The sequence below is a fragment of the Diabrotica undecimpunctata genome, chromosome 10 (assembly GCF_040954645.1).
Source record: "Diabrotica undecimpunctata isolate CICGRU chromosome 10, icDiaUnde3, whole genome shotgun sequence".
Taxonomy (NCBI): Eukaryota; Metazoa; Arthropoda; class Insecta; order Coleoptera; family Chrysomelidae; genus Diabrotica; species Diabrotica undecimpunctata.
The window spans coordinates 1,108,219-1,124,707 of record NC_092812.1 but is presented as its reverse complement, the minus strand read 5'-3'; the positions used below and the strand labels follow the sequence as shown (position 1 = coordinate 1,124,707).

Sequence of the window (16,489 nt, the reverse complement as noted above, 5' to 3'; positions counted from 1 at the left end):
TTCTTAGTTTGGTGCATCGTGTCTGTTATCGAGTATCTACATAAGTAGAAAAGAATGTAAAATATGATCCAATGTTAGTTGAAGATGTAAACAAAACTGTATGTATGTTGGATTATTTATCCTATAAGTAAAAAAATAAAACATTTTTTGTAAAAACAGTTTTATTGTAATATAATACATTATTTTTATTAATCAGTGTGAATCCATGAATCCATGAATTATGTGTAACATCCATTCCTAACCATTTCACAAACACCTTGTTACCCTTTCTTTTCAATATCTTTTCCACTAAGTAGACATCAGGGTACTGGGTTTTCTTTAATTCTTCCCTGTAAAACACCCCTTGAATTTCTTCTTTGCGCGAATCTTCTGGTAGTTAAGTCACTGGATTGGTCTGCTTGACTTTTTTCATTTTAAAAATTTCATTTGTCCAGTTAGGCAAATAACCTTTAGTAAATAAATTTCTAAATTTCGAAATTCGAACGTGGTCACCAACTTTGAATTTATGTTTCCTGGAGTCATAGGTTTTAAGGTAATTATATGCAATTATATTCCTGGCATTCTTTTCATTAACTTTGCTGGAAATAGCACATGTGGTCGAATGTCTACTATTATTGTATTTTTTACTATATTAGGAAGATTATTCAATCATTTATAGGTAACTTGCAAGCTTAACTGCTTCCACAACATTGATTTTATTGTTCTTATGACTCTCTCTGCAATAGAGGCTTTTAAATTCGAGAATGTGTGAATGAGAATAGTGGGTAATACCACGTGACATCATGGGCTCACGAAACTAAGAATTGTAAAACTCTTTACCCAAATCTGTTTGAGGGTTTTTTGGTGGCTTTTTAATTTGATTCAAATTTTTTCCATGAATTTAGTAATTTCAGTCCCAGTTTTGCGTTTAACCGGTTCAACCCACACAAATTTGCTAAACGCATTAATTACAACGAGAATATACTGGTATCGATTATTTACTTTGACATAAGGAGTCATTATAGCTAAATTTGCTTGAATCAGATCATTTAATCCTTTGATGATTACATGTCTCCGTCTAAAATTTTTTCTTGCTGGTTTATGCAGTTCATGTATGACTTGTGATTTAGTGTTTGACATATTTTTCTAAAGGACAACAAAGGGTCATAATACCACAAAAGTCAAATCTTTCTCTGGTGTAAAAGAAATTATATCACCTTTAAAAATCTACTCCTGTTAACTACTCATGTATTAACTGATTTCGACGTTATCATTACTTTTCTACTTGAAACATTAATTTGCACATTATCAATAGTACCACTTATTGTAAATTAATATGAAAATAAACCACTATCCAGCATATAATATTCTTTGTTTAAGTTTTTGTTGTTCCGTTAAAAGTTAATACACATTTACTATGGCAAGAAGAAGGATCACACAAAAAATATAATGGTGATGAAGATGAATCAGTAGTTTGACAATTTTTTAAAAAGTGACTTCCAAATCTATTTATAGGCATTACTGTATTATACCACCTTCTCGAAGTTCTTCAATTATAGATATAATTTCATTCTCGTGTCCGTCGTTACCCGCAGCTTTTGAAGCTACAAGCAGTCGCAATCTATCTATGAGGTCATTAAAATCATCAAAGTATTTATACTCTAATGGCTTGGCACTATATTTGTTGAAAAGCGCACCGCCCTTTTTTTTAATTTTTAGCTAAGTTTCGGGTAAAAGGGCCTTGTGCTAAATTTTTGGGGAGTGAACTTAAACGACTTTTAAATGGTTGGGGTCTCGTTTCCAAAGCTGGTTTATTAATAAAATCATATTTATCCTTTATTTTTGATGGAATACTTTTTATAGGCAATTCTGGGTTGTGGATTCTATAAATTGCATTTGTTCTACATAACTACGATAACTTAATGAATTATTTCATTGTTTCCTCAGACTTAATTCTACTTAATAATGGAAAATCGACTCGATTTAACTCTTACAACGGCTCATTTTTCGCCATAGATTTGACATTATGTAGCAAATCTTTATCAACTTATCTCTTATGTAATACTTTAGAATCACTACACGACATTTTCCCATTCATGTAACACTTAATAAATCTCAATCTCCTAAATTCCCAATATATCAATCTGGGAAATTAAAGAATGCAAACTGGAACTCCTATCAGATCGACATCCAAAAGAAAATTGAAAATTTTCAATTAAGCAGTGATATAAACTCTGACTTTAGGTCCTTAAATAATATCATAACAGAAGCTGCCTTAACTAATATCAGTAAAACTAAACTCTGTAATAGACAACCAGTGTCTTGGTGGACCACCGAAATCGCACTAGCTCTATCTATAACAAAACGTGCGTTTAATAAACTTAAAAAGCATAATACGGAAGAAAATTTACTTAAGTTTATAAAACTCAGAGCACGATCGAGATATCTCATAAAAAAAATTAAAAGAAATACATGGTGTTGGTTGTATCAATGTAAATCTACCCGTTCTACATCAATATCGTTCGATGGAATAAAAGTCCAAAATTATCAACAATAACTTCTATTCAAAAATTACAGGCGGTTTTAAAATGAAATAATTCTAAAGAATATATCGGTGGTAAGTTCAAAAAGGTACTGATTTTACAATCTTCTAAATTAATATCAACATGCCACGGCTTCTCCGAAATAAAAACATAATCAAAGCGGGAAGTCGTTAAATTTAATTACACATTCTCGACGCGAGACATAAACATAAAAACTACGTCGCCCTAATATTTAAAATAAACATCTTTTGAGTGCAATAAGCAATAATACTCGACTTAAGCCATAAATTATAAAAAATAATCTACTGAGTGTCTCTGACATCCTCCCACCTGAGGCAAAGTTACAATAAGAAACGTGACTCACAAACAATCAGAGACAACAACATAAAAAATAAAAGAAAACCTACTACACAAGAAACAGAAACAATAAAACACAAGAAAATTAAAACATTCTACAAACTAGTTCATAAAAAAGTCAGTATATCTAGCAGATGTTTTAACCTTACGCCCACTCCGCGTAACGTAGCGCGTATCACTTTTGTGCGTTTCGGGTACTCTGCTTTTAGACACTCCCGTCTTCGCGTCATCACACTCGTTTGCACTTTTGTGCGTTTCGGGTACTCTGCTTTTAGACACTCCCGTCTTCGCGTCATCACACTCGTTTGCACTTTCAACCGCGCGCACCTCAACTTCTTTCCACTGGGCTCGAGAAGAGATGCCTGGGTCGTTGTTTCCCTCAGAGTCCAAGTTGTTCGAATTGCCCTCTCTTCGGATAGAATTGACTGTGCATTCCAAAGGGTACAAGCGTTGCACAGGTCTCAGAAATTGTCCCCTTTCGGTATTAACTCTCACAAGTCGCACTTGCTTATCTTTTCCAGGAAGAAGTTCGACTACTCGACCAAGTGGCCAATTGATTCGCTTATCTTGATCATTGCCAACCAAGACCATGTCTCCCACTTTAACTTGTTGGCTACTTCTTCCTTTAAACCATAACTTTAACTGGCCTAAATACTCGTTGCGAAACCTTCGTCGAAGATCATCAACCAGTTTTTGTCTGTACACCACTTTCCTAGATAGAGCCTTTTGGTCAACAGCATCACAGTCTGGAACCCCACTCTCTGTCTGGTCTCTAAGAAACATCATGGGTGTTAAAGGTATCAAGTCGTTTGGGTCATTAGAAGAGGTAAGTGGCCTTGAATTGATGATGGCTTCGCAATCGCAAATTACCGTCATTAAACTTTCGTAGTCTAGCGAGGCCTGTCCTAACACTTTGCGCAATAACTGCTTCAAAACCCCCACAAGTCTTTTCCAAAATCCTCCCCACCACGCGGCCGTAGGAGGGTTAAATCGCCATTGAATACGTTCGACACTACTGCTCTCGGCGATTTTCTCAAAGTCGACTCGAAGAAAGGCATTTTCAGTACCAACAAAATTGGTCCCATTATCACTATAAATAGTCTTTGGACGACCCCGTCTGGCAATAAAGCGTCGTAAAGCCTGCATAAAACTAACAACCGATAATGCAGTACAAAGTTCAAGGTGTACGGCACGATACACGGCACATGTGAAGAGGCATACCCACACCTTTTCCCCAGTCCTCAGATATAGAGGGCCTGCGAAATCAACCCCTGTTATTTCAAACGCGTTGGCATCTCGAACACGATCAACTGGTAATGGAGGTGCACTCACGATAAAAGGTTTGGCATTTTGTCTCTTGCACACGACACAATTGGAAATTGCAGATTTTATAGTCCGACGTCCTCCTAGAATCCAATAATTTTGACGTAATCTGCTCATAAGTCCCTGTGTCCCACTATGACATGATTTTAAGTATTCTCTGAATATAAGCTGATTGACCAAAAAATGTTTGACAGGCAAAACTATGGGAAATAGAAAGCTTTTACAGTCGCTTCTGTTACTGATCCGTGACTTTAGTCGAATTAAGTCATCATCATCTTTGTAAACGTCCATGCCACATAGTCGTTTATCGTTCTTATCGCAGAAGGACTCCTTTTGCACTATACGAAGAACAAAAATTTCGGCTCGGTCAATTTCCTCAGAGCATAAGTGACCTCTGAGTCGATCTTTATTTCTTGAGTTATGAAGAAATCGGAATATCCATGCACACATACGGAGAGTCTTCAGATATTGGGAAAAGTAACCAAAATGCCAATCATCTAATGACATCTTCGAATGCTCGTCATTAATTAATGTGGCAACCAATTTGACCTTCCTCTCTTGATTGATCTCATCTTCATTGTAATCCAGATCTACTTGAGGATCAATCTTTAGGTCCTGATAAAGCCATTGTGGCCCCTCCCACCATCTTGATTCGAGTAACTGCTTGGCTGAACAACCCCGCGATGGAAGGTCAGCAGGATTCAGTCTACCAGGAACGTGGTGCCAGTTTTCACCATGAGATAATTTCCGTATCTCTGACACACGATTCCAGACAAATGTGGACCATTCCTCGGGTCTCCTTATCCATGACAGTACGGTGGTCGAGTCACTCCAGAAAAAAGATTCCATTTCAATGTTGAGGCTTTCCTTGACAGTAGTATATAGCCTTACACCAATCACCGCAGCCATTAACTCCAGACGAGGTATTGACAGCTTTTTTATTGGGGCTACCCTTGATTTAGCCGCTAAGAGATGTACGAATACACGCCCGTCCCTAATTCCTCTCAAAAATACCACAGCGGAAAAGGCTTCCTTGCTGGCATCGCAAAATGTATGAAACGTCCAGTGTTCTGCTTCCTCAGTACCAGCGTTTATCCACCTAGGTATCTTTATTGCATTTAGATAAGAAAGCTGTTTTATCCAGCTACGGAAAAGAGTTTCCAGTTCCTCGTCAACCGGCGTGTCCCATCCCAGTTGCTTCTCCCATGTTTTCTGTAACCACAGCTTTGGTAGTAGGGTGACTGGGCAACTGTAACCTATGGGGTCAAATATTCGTTGTGCTTGGGATAGCATCAATCTTTTGGTTACCGATTTATTTAAAATCTGTTCGATATCTTCGTCGTCTTGGTTTATAGATAAAGTGTCATCCAGCTTGTTCCAATTAATTCCCAGAACCACCGTAAAAATGTTAAAGGAATCATTTTGAACTTGGTGAGTAAACTCCCACCCTCTTAAGTCGAATTTTCCTTTAGCCATTATCATATTTGCCTCTTTGATAAAGGTTTTCAATTCTATTTCACTAGCAACACTAGTAACACAGTTGTCCACGTAAAAACTGTTTGACAGTTTCTTAACAGTGTCTGTAGTAAAAGAAGCTTTCGAGTCATACTCATCCACAAGTTTTGACAGATGATATTCTAATGAAGCTCCCAACAAGAACGGGCTACTGTTGATTCCAAACACTACCCGTCGATGACGAAACACTTTAAGGTTGTTCTCCTTATCATACCATAGAAATCGAAGGAAATCTCTGTCTTTCGGATGTACACTGATCTGTAGAAAAGCTTTGCTAATGTCTGAAGTTACTCCAAATTTCTGCTGTCTAAACCTCAACAAAATAGCGGGAATTAGCTCAATTAAATTCACCCCCTTTTCTAGACACTGGTTCAAAGAAGGGCTATCCTTTTCTCTGGCTGATGCATCGAAAACTGGTCGTATTTTCGTAGTAATGCTACTTGGTTTAATCACTGGCCGGTGTGGTAGGTAATGGGCTTCCTGGTTCCTTTGCTCCTCCACTACCTCCTCAATAATATTGTCATTTAACCACTCTTGAAATACTTGGTCATATGCCTCAAAATAACCATCCTTAGTAATCTTCTTCACCGTGTTATCTAATCTACTTTTTGCCAAGTGATAGTTACTAGGCAGCGCTGGATGTCCCTCCAACCATGGGAGCCTAACTTCATATCGTCCATCGGTGTCAACAGAAATGGTTTCCAGAAAAAGTTTCTTTGCTGCTAATGCGGTTTCATCGCGAGTCTTCCTTTCCATTGGATCATTTATGCCTAGTACGTCGAGCTCCCAAAGATTCGTAATAGGGGCATTATTGACAAAAAGAGAGAGCGAGATCATAGATAAGTTACTATGCGTTTCAACTGGTATCTTTCCCATTAGAGTCCAGCCTAATAGGGTCTCTATCGCTACCAAGTTACAATTCAAAATATGTCTTCTTCCAGTGTAAAGTTTGCCCGCGATATCTGATCCTATCAAAAGTTCAATTGGAGTAGAATCATATGAGTCAGATATTTCAATATTTAATTTACGAAGCTCTTCCGTCCAGGGCCCATCGAATATGGAAGATACACTATTGAAAATAACAGCTTGATCCAGTGCTTCAAAGGTACAACTATAAGTATCGTGATTTAATTCCACGTCATAGCAATCATGATTTTGCATCAAATTACTTCCTCCGAATAACCCATGAACGAGACTAATTTTTCCTTTTGACTGATATCCCAAAAATTTAGCTGTCGCCTTCAAAATATATGATTTCTGCGATCCAGTATCAATCAATGCTCGCACATGTCTCGATTTACCTAAATGAGTCATTTTTACGCGCAGCGTCTGCAAAAAAACCTGTGTGTTCATATTAGAACTATTCGCAAGTGCCTGATCGACTTTCGCTACCGTATCATCTTGTTGTTTTTGCTCCAAATTATTTGCCTTTGTTCTATTAAATGAAAGTGTCGGACACATTAGAGAAACATGTGATCTACTACAAACTAAGCAACTTAAATGACCTCGACATTTTCGAGCTTGATGGCCAATTTTTAAGCATCGAAAGCATGCACCCTTTTGTGCCAAAATATTTCTTTTTTGCTCGTAGGTCAACTTCTGAGCTTTAAAGCAGCCAGTACTGTCGTGTGAATTTTGGCAAAAAAGGCACTTCGTTGTCACTTCTGAATTTATTAGACCCATTGCCGTAGAAAAGTTTTCTTGTGGTATCCGCGATTTCTGACTAGGCCGTTTAACATCTCTATTTGCTGCACTAGGTAGATCAAAGCCTTCCACCGCTAAAGAAATGTGCTGTTCATTATCGACTTCCCTTTTCAAAAAGTGCATGAGATTGTTAAGTCGATTTTCTATAGTAGAAACGCCCACCGTATTTATAAAAGCTTGTGATCCAGCGACCTCGGGTCCCTCGGGAATACGTTGCCAAACTCTCAATAGTTCCGATGGTAAACACGATTCTACTAACGGAAACAGCATCGCCGCGTAATTATCTGATTTTATCCCAAGTGTCTCTAACGCCCGTAATTGAGTTTCGAGATTGTCGTACAACAAAGATAGATCCCTTTTATTGCCAGAAGAGGTGTTATTAATTACTAATTTTAGCAACTCCCGCACGTATACCTCTATTTGCAAATCATCCCGCCCGAATCGCGAAAGAAGACAGTCTACCATTTTACCATAATTGTCCCCAGTGGCTGAAAAACTATCAACTAACTGTCTTGCCCGACTACCCATTAACGTACATTGGACCAGATATTCCACTTTATCATTTAAATCTATATCCGGATCATTATGTATCTTTTGAAACTGGGACCAGAAGGGCAACCAGTTTCTGATATTTCCATCAAACTTCTTAAGTTCTAGAGTAGGTAATTTAAATTTACGCCTACCTGATCTGCTGCCTACACTACTTTCCGAGGCCATGGAGTCTACCTCTTCACCTGGCTCGTCCCGCGGCTTCTGTAGAAAATCCTCAGCCTGTGTGTTCAGGTCGGTAAATTTCCTTAGATAAACTTCGCTGCCATCTATCTCTGCCAACAAGTCTGCTTCACTTTCATCACTTTCCAACAGACACTGGTATATATCGCTGTCAACTTTCCTTAGATCCTCATATTTTTGTTTCAAAATTTCTAAGGTCACCACGATTAAACGTACCTTTCCTTCCGGCGCCGACAACAGCTCTTCCAACTCTTTCGCCGATTTAGTAAAGGTGGTACGGAGTACTTTACGGTGCTTTTTGTTTTGATCCATGATTCACAATGCACACTTGAACAAACTACACACGTTTATCGGAACAACAACAAATTAAACGTGCGGTCAAGGGTATCCGGTTAGATCACTACACTTTCGGCACACCCGGTATACTCAAAAACGATTATTCCCGTAAACTGCCCGTCCTGTCACGGTCGCCAAATGTTGGTTGTATCAATGTAAATCTACCCGTTCTACATCAATATCGTTCGATGGAATAAAAGTCCAAAATTATCAACAATAACTTCTATTCAAAAATTACAGGCGGTTTTAAAATGAAATAATTCTAAAGAATATATCGGTGGTAAGTTCAAAAAGGTACTGATTTTACAATCTTCTAAATTAATATCAACATGCCACGGCTTCTCCGAAATAAAAACATAATCAAAGCGGGAAGTCGTTAAATTTAATTACACATTCTCGACGCGAGACATAAACATAAAAACTACGTCGCCCTAATATTTAAAATAAACATCTTTTGAGTGCAATAAGCAATAATACTCGACTTAAGCCATAAATTATAAAAAATAATCTACTGAGTGTCTCTGACACATGGGGAAATTATGTCTCTTCTATAAATTCATCGACCCCATCGACCAGCTGTCATTTGGTCTAAAATTCGTAAACTTAAAAGTTTCAACTCTTTTAGATAAATAAACTCCTTAACTCTTGGTCAAACACTAATTACTTGTAACAAAGCTATTGCAGAAACATTTAATGATATTTATCAACAAAATCCTAGCAATAATGATATACCTCAGGAAATGTTAACGCACAAGGAAACTATAGAATCCTCTATTATCACCATAAACGATACCAATGATCCTTTAAACATCGCTATAACTCTTTAAGAATTAGAATTTGCTATTTCTGATTTAAAAAACGCCTCGGCTGGACCAGATGACATACCACCAAATTTTATAAAAAACTTGCCATTTACAGCTAAACTAGTTTTACGAGGTTTATTTAATATTTGTTTTCTAAAACATAAATTTCCTGATCTTTGGTGCCAGGCAGTAATAATTCACATCGTCAAGCCAAATAAACCTAAAGATAAGCCCACTTCTTACCGCCCCATCTCGCTTACCTGTAGTATGTGTAAAATCTTGGAAAAATTATTAAACCTTCATCTAGTATGGCACCTGGAAAATAATAATCTTCTTTCCCCATATCAAACTGGCTTTCGAAGAGGTAGATCTACGTCAGATAATCATGTTACTTTACAAACCTCAATTAATGAAGCTTTTGCAAACAACCAAAAACTGATTGCTATTTTTTTTTGACATAAGCCAAGCTTTTGAGAGAACTTGGAGACACTACATTTTGAAAAATCTAAGCGATAACAGGATTCAAGGTAACATACTAGCATTTTTAAACAATTTTTTTAAATAATCGATCAATAGAAATTAGGATAAATGGCCTTAAAAGCTCAACAAGAACATTAGATAATGGAATCACTCAATCACCATATATTAAAAATTTTTTTAATAAAATCCTTTATAGAAAGGTATATAAAAACCCAGTCTGGCTATGTTAAATAGACAAAACGTTTTCGGAATAAATATTCCATCATCAGTGTCCTTAAAAAGTATTTAACCACTTAATTAAAAAGAACATGAAATAATTTTAATTTTGACCAAGGTTAATGTAAAATGTGGTTAATACTTACAGGTTAATACATGAATGTAGCCACTATATATGGGGGTTAAAACCCTTTAAAAATTACTAATTGAAATTTAGTTTACATTATTTCTTGTATAAAATTAAGATGGTAAAGTTACCGTTGGATTGGTAACATGGCGACATATATTATGTCGCCATGACATGGCAATATAAAGCAACAAGCAAGATGTTGCTTTATAACAGATAAGGCCTTTTCTCAAGTTATAAGTTGAGTACTTTACGATCAATATATTACAAAACCACTTCCAACCATCAAATTTTGTCCATTTCATATATTTGTTAACACACAAAATATAACTACATCACTCAGTCCGTTAACACTTAATCAGATATTTATATTCATGAACTTGTAAGTCTAGAAGTTTTACATTTACCAGGTACCAAATGTTGCTTTTTGACATACAGGGCCTTATATAATTGAGTTATAAGTCAAATTTTACATGAACTTTATATTACAAAAGTTTTAATTCATTCACTCAAAAACATTCTCACATATTAAATATATTAATTCCTATACTTTTTCAAGAACCCAACTTTCCACCTGTGTCTAGTTTTCATTTTCCAGGTACCAAATATTAATGAAACATAAAGGGCCTTATATTAGAATCTTTTTCACCACACCACTTGACACTTGTATAGTTGGTTGCCTAACTGCAATCACATAATTTTCTCACCACAATTTCATCTCACATACACAATTTAAAACAACAACATTGATGGTTGATACTGTTATAATTTTGTTATTTTTATTTTAACTTTCACAATTTTAAATAACGTTGGCTTCTGTCCTTAATAGACACATACAGTTACACTGACTGCTCTGTTACAACTTCCGTCATAACCTGTCAAGATTGTCATTTCAATCAGTTGCTTTCATAAAGTCCTCGTAGACATACCGTCTCAGGACTTGCAACTTAATGTAGAGTCATATGTCGCCATGTTACCAATCCAACGGTAACTTTACCATCTTAATTTTATACAAGAAATAATGTAAACTAAATTTCAATTAGGTAGTAATTTTTAAAGGGTTTTTACCTCCATATTTAGTGGCTACATTCATGTATTAACCCGTAAGCATTAACCACATTTTACATTAACCTTGGTCAAAATTTAAATTATTTCATGTTCTTTTTAATTAAGTGGTTAAATACTTTTTTAGGACACTGATGATGGAATATTTATTCCGAAAACGTTTTGTCTATTTAACATAGCCCGACTGGGTTTTTGTATACCTCTTTATAAAGGATTTTATTAAAAAAATTTTTAAGTCCAATATTATTCTTAATTGCTATCAATAGCGTTATTCATGAAATTGGAGCACCAATTAAAGTCAGTCTTTATACAGACGACATCGTCGTTTATACTAAATCAAACAATATAGAATCGGCAACTAAAATTTTTTTAAAAGTTTTTTAAGTCGAATTGAAAATTGGACGTTAAAAACTGGGTTTAACTTCTCTACAGAAAAAAACACATTACATAATTTTTAATAAAAACAGATCTCGGTATTCAACTTACCTAACTTTAACTAACTTTAAATAATTTAGCATTAAAACAATCAGAAGTTAATTTCCTAGGTTTAACTTTTACCAGAACCCTTAATTGGAACTTGCATATCGATAATCTACAACATTCCTGTCAATCTAGCTTAAATAGACTCAAAATTATCAGCATCACTTCCAAGTATTTCTCTACCTAGGTTTACTGGGGCTATAGACACGTGGTTAGGCTTTTTTGATTTATGAATTTATTAGTTCATAAAGATAATAGCATTTCTCCCGTGAGAAAACTATTTTATTTCAAAAATTGTTTAGAAGGAGAAGCTGCTGACATAATATCTTCTATCGAATCGTCTGCTCAAAATTATGATGTCGCGTGGAATTTGTTACAAAAACGCTATGACGATAGAAAATCCATTCGAGATAGTTACATCAAATCGCTAATTGACACACCGTGCATGTCAAAAGAATTTTCAACTCGCGCATTCTTGGGTCATATTCAAAAACATTGAGAGCATTAAAAAATCTTGGTGAATCCATAGACTCGTGGAATTCGTTTATCGTCATTTTATTTAAAGACAAATTCACAAATAGTCTCCGCGAACGATGGGAGGATAGTACTAGCGAATCGCGTAATCCAACAATGAAACAAATGATGTCGTTTTTAAATAAAAAAGCTCAACTTAAAAACACGCGATCTCAGCAAGCTACTATCAAAAATCCTCCACCAAATAAATCAAAATCATCGAAGATGACTCTGCATTCACGAAATCATCAAACGTATACTGCAACTACTTCACAAAATAGTTGTATTTTTTGTGAAGGTGAGCATTATGTAATAAAATAAAATAAAATATGTAATTTAATAAAATAATATTTTATAGCAAATATATCTCACGATAAACTACTAATCGTGGGTCGTTACATTCACTAACCAAATTAAACCCAATATGTCCAAAGGTGAACAGCTCTTTGAATAACCTCACAAGTAGACGAGATTAAGTAATTATAAACCGTTTAAGAATTAGTCATACTGCTGTCACACACAATTTTTTAATCAGTAAAGATCCACCACCAATTTGCACTAACCGATCCACTTCATTGTAAGTGAAACACTTCCTGCTTGACTGCCCATGTTTCCAAAATCAAAGAAGAATGCATAGAATTTCAGACGACCTCAAATCCATCCTGACAGATAAAAATTTAAATGTACTAAATTATTTAAGAGATATTTATAAAATTGTATTATACTATTTATTGTACAAAATCGTATTAAAACTATTGTGTTTTTCATCCCACTAATAACCCTGTGTGGTTGATGTGGTATAAGTGTCTTAAATAAAAAAACTTAAATCAGATGCTAAAAACTCTCAAAAAATCTCAAATGATATGAATTTTGGACTGGACAAGTGCCGTATACTAAATATAGTCAGAGGAAAGGTTCAGCCCGGAGGTTTCTATATGCAAGATGGCCAAAACATCGACGCAATGGGTGAAAATGATATGCACAAACTTTGTATTTTAAGAACAATTTCCCAAGTGGAAATTGAAACGTCAATGAACGTACTTTAACCCTTAATTGTGGCTTATTTCCATTTAAATAGTAATAACTTTAAATTGCCACAAGAAAATAGCTTCAGAACAATATTCATAATGATAGCCAACCTTCATGAGACTGCACTTAAAGAAAAAGAAATTATCTTTAAAAACTTTAACTCTTGTAGCCTCAAAATTGGATTTATTCTAAATATTGTATGAGGAAAATAGTAGAATATGCAATTAACTCATGATTTATATAGTATGATGCGAACGTATGGAATAAATTCATTATTTTAGAAACTGACAACTTTAAAAAAAATCGCAAAACTTACGCATATCGCGACTATTGCTACAAGGTACATCCTGAAGTGGTTCCAGAAAAAAAATAGACTCTTGTTCCCGTAAATTTTCCTACGAAATTACGTGCCTACTATACCTCGGTATGTCTTTTGAGGCAATATTGTGTTGGAAGGCCCATATAAAGAGAAAACTTTCCATAAATAATGAACTTTTGATCTACAAATAAATACTCCGGCCGGTATAGTTATTTAGTATATGGTGTTCAGCTCTGGGGATACATCAGCACGAACGGTATTTTAAAGATACTTGCAGAACAATGTACGGATGGCCGTCGCCGACGTTAAAGCCCTGAGATTTATAGCTGGAGATTCTTGAAGAAATCATAAGTAAATGTGCCAACAATAAAGAACAAATATTGCATCAACATGCGAATATCGAGGCTCTTCAACTCTTGGATAACACAGAGATAGTAAGAAGAATGAAGAAGGTGAGGCCCTTCGAGTTATTGCAGTGAATAGCAACATATTCATTATTTATTAATAGATAAATAGTCAAAAGCAGAATATAGTGGGGCTTAGTGTACACGAGTGTTTGTGTAAATAATTACTGTGAGTAGGAAATACAGTGTAGAAACACTATTGAATGTAACTATAGTTTTAACCCAGCATCAATGTCGTTAATTTTATTACACCATCACTGTCGTGTTAGATTTTATCTAACATTAGTGTTTTTTCAATAAAACAATTTTAGTTTCCCAATAACTCATTTTAATAAGCAAAAACTGAAACTAAATTATTTAACACATTCAAACTTAACATAATTATGGCAACAAAACCGAAAAGGGTAAGTTAAAAGATAAGAAAAAGTAAGTTTTGGTAAGCAAAGTATTCCCTGTTTCGCTTAGACTCTGCGAACAATTGCTTAACGTTATTCTGTCTCACTGCCTAAAAAAACACAAAAAGGGAATAAGTAAGCTAAAAAGGTAAGTAAACAAAAAACTTACAATGATTTAATTTTCATCATTATCGTCATCTGTGCATTCCGTGCATGTATAACTTGTTCTCTGCGTGTGTTCTTTACAAATTGGGCTTGTGCAAATATTGCAACGATGTTGGGTAAAGCGGTTTTTTCTTACTGGGCATTAAAGGCATCTTGGTTTTTCATTATTTGCTGTTGACGGTGCCGGTTGAGGTTTGATTCCAGCTACGTTATGTATTTTTTGACGAAGACTTGTAGATAACCTTGGTATAGATGCTCGACGAGTTACATGGGGTAGTGCAAGTTGTTTTGCTAAATCAGTAATGAAAGCTCTTCGTTTTAAAATTACATTAGTATTGCTTCTAAAAATTATCTGGCTATTTACAGTGGCAATATTGAGCAGAGTACAAAAGACAGTAAGGGGCCAACGGTTACTTATTCTGCTCACAGAATACTCTGTTTTTAGCCGATCAACGACATCTACACCTCCCTTCGTACTGTTGTAAAAGGTAATGACCTCAGGTTTCAGATCTTGGGATGAAGAATGTATGGAATCATCGTCATGCAATGTTGATAACATTAGTACGTTTTTGTTCTTTTTTGGTACGTAAGAAGCTAATATACAATGGTTTTTCGTATTTCCTTCTTTGTCACCATACAAAAATATGGAACTTTTTATTGGCCGATTTTTAACATCCAGTAGCATTGGACGAATTTGGGCTTTATTTTTTCATATTGTACCTACTATAGTTAATCTGTGGTTTTCGTATAAATCATTGGCTAGAGGAACCTATGTAAAATAGTTGTCCATAGTAACATTTCTTCCTGAGTTATTAATTGGTTGAATAAGTCGTTTTACTACACTACTCGCATCATTGGGCTTTTGGAAAGGCCCATCGGGTTGTCTGCCAGCATAAATTTCCATATTAGATGTATAGAACATTCTAGCATCACAAAGCGCATATATTTTCCATCCATCCATCCATCCAATGGCGCTACAGCCCAAATCGGGCCTTGGCCTCCTTCAACAGGCTTCTCCAACCATCTCTTTTATACCAACCATATACTTTAATCCCGTATTTTGCCGGTTTATTAGCAATATACTGTCTAAATTTGCATCTACCCCGAAATGCTTCCAACATTTCATCAATTGTTGCGTATTCACTAATTGTGTAATTATTCAAGCATTGTTGAACAAAGGCATCAAAAATGTGACGTATAGGGGCTAAATTGTCAAATTTTGCTCATTCCTTCCTTGAATTGCTGTCGTTAAATCTTATAGCTTGGACCAGAATATGATACCGATATTTTGATATTGTAGCCGCAAAAAAGTCCGGTGCAGTTCCATCGGTGCTCCATAACTCTGCGGTATTCAAATGCTGAGCTTTTTTGACTCCGGCCAGATAAAGCAAACCCAAGAATGCACTAATTTCTATAAAATCGGTTGGCGCGCAGTTTTTTGAATTATTGTATGATGGTCTCATTTTATCTAATTTTTGATTGGTGCAATCAACAATATAAGAAATTATCTCATCGGGGAAAAACAATTTCCAACAATCTAGAGCTGTTTTATATCGTTTCGCTACATTTTTTACGCCTGGCAACTTCGTAATTATATATTGCCGGGAAGTTTTATTTCTGAGATCAGTTCTTTTGTGATGAAGCCACTCTGTTTTGTCTTTTCCTCTAGAGATTGGCACATCAATTGGCAAAACAGTTATATTTGAAGCACTTGTGGATGGAACCGGCTCACTTTCAATTATTTCCTCACTCTCACTCAATCCAGATTGTTCTGTATCGGAACAGTGTTCACTATGCCCAGATGGAGCATCTGAATCCGAGTTATTATCCATTTCCACATCACTCTCACACTCCTCGAACCATTTTATCAATTTTTCTTGTGTTTTCTCATCAATTTTAGATAATAAGTGTAAAAGACGAGCGTAAATAATCTCGACAGACTACACGAAATAAACAACAACCTTACTCGACAGCGAGTACGCGATCACTGTCGTGCAGTGTCCC

General features: G+C 35.6%; 1 protein-coding gene across 1 annotated transcript; it reads right to left on the bottom strand.

Annotated features, from left to right (window-relative positions):
- Positions 1–2,981: 2,981 nt before the first annotated feature.
- On the bottom strand, positions 2,982–8,465 carry LOC140452243 (uncharacterized). Its single transcript, XM_072546380.1, has one exon. It carries the CDS (start codon positions 8,463–8,465, stop codon positions 2,982–2,984), a length of 5,484 nt encoding a protein of 1,827 aa, XP_072402481.1.
- Between the last annotated feature and the right edge of the window lie 8,024 nt (positions 8,466–16,489).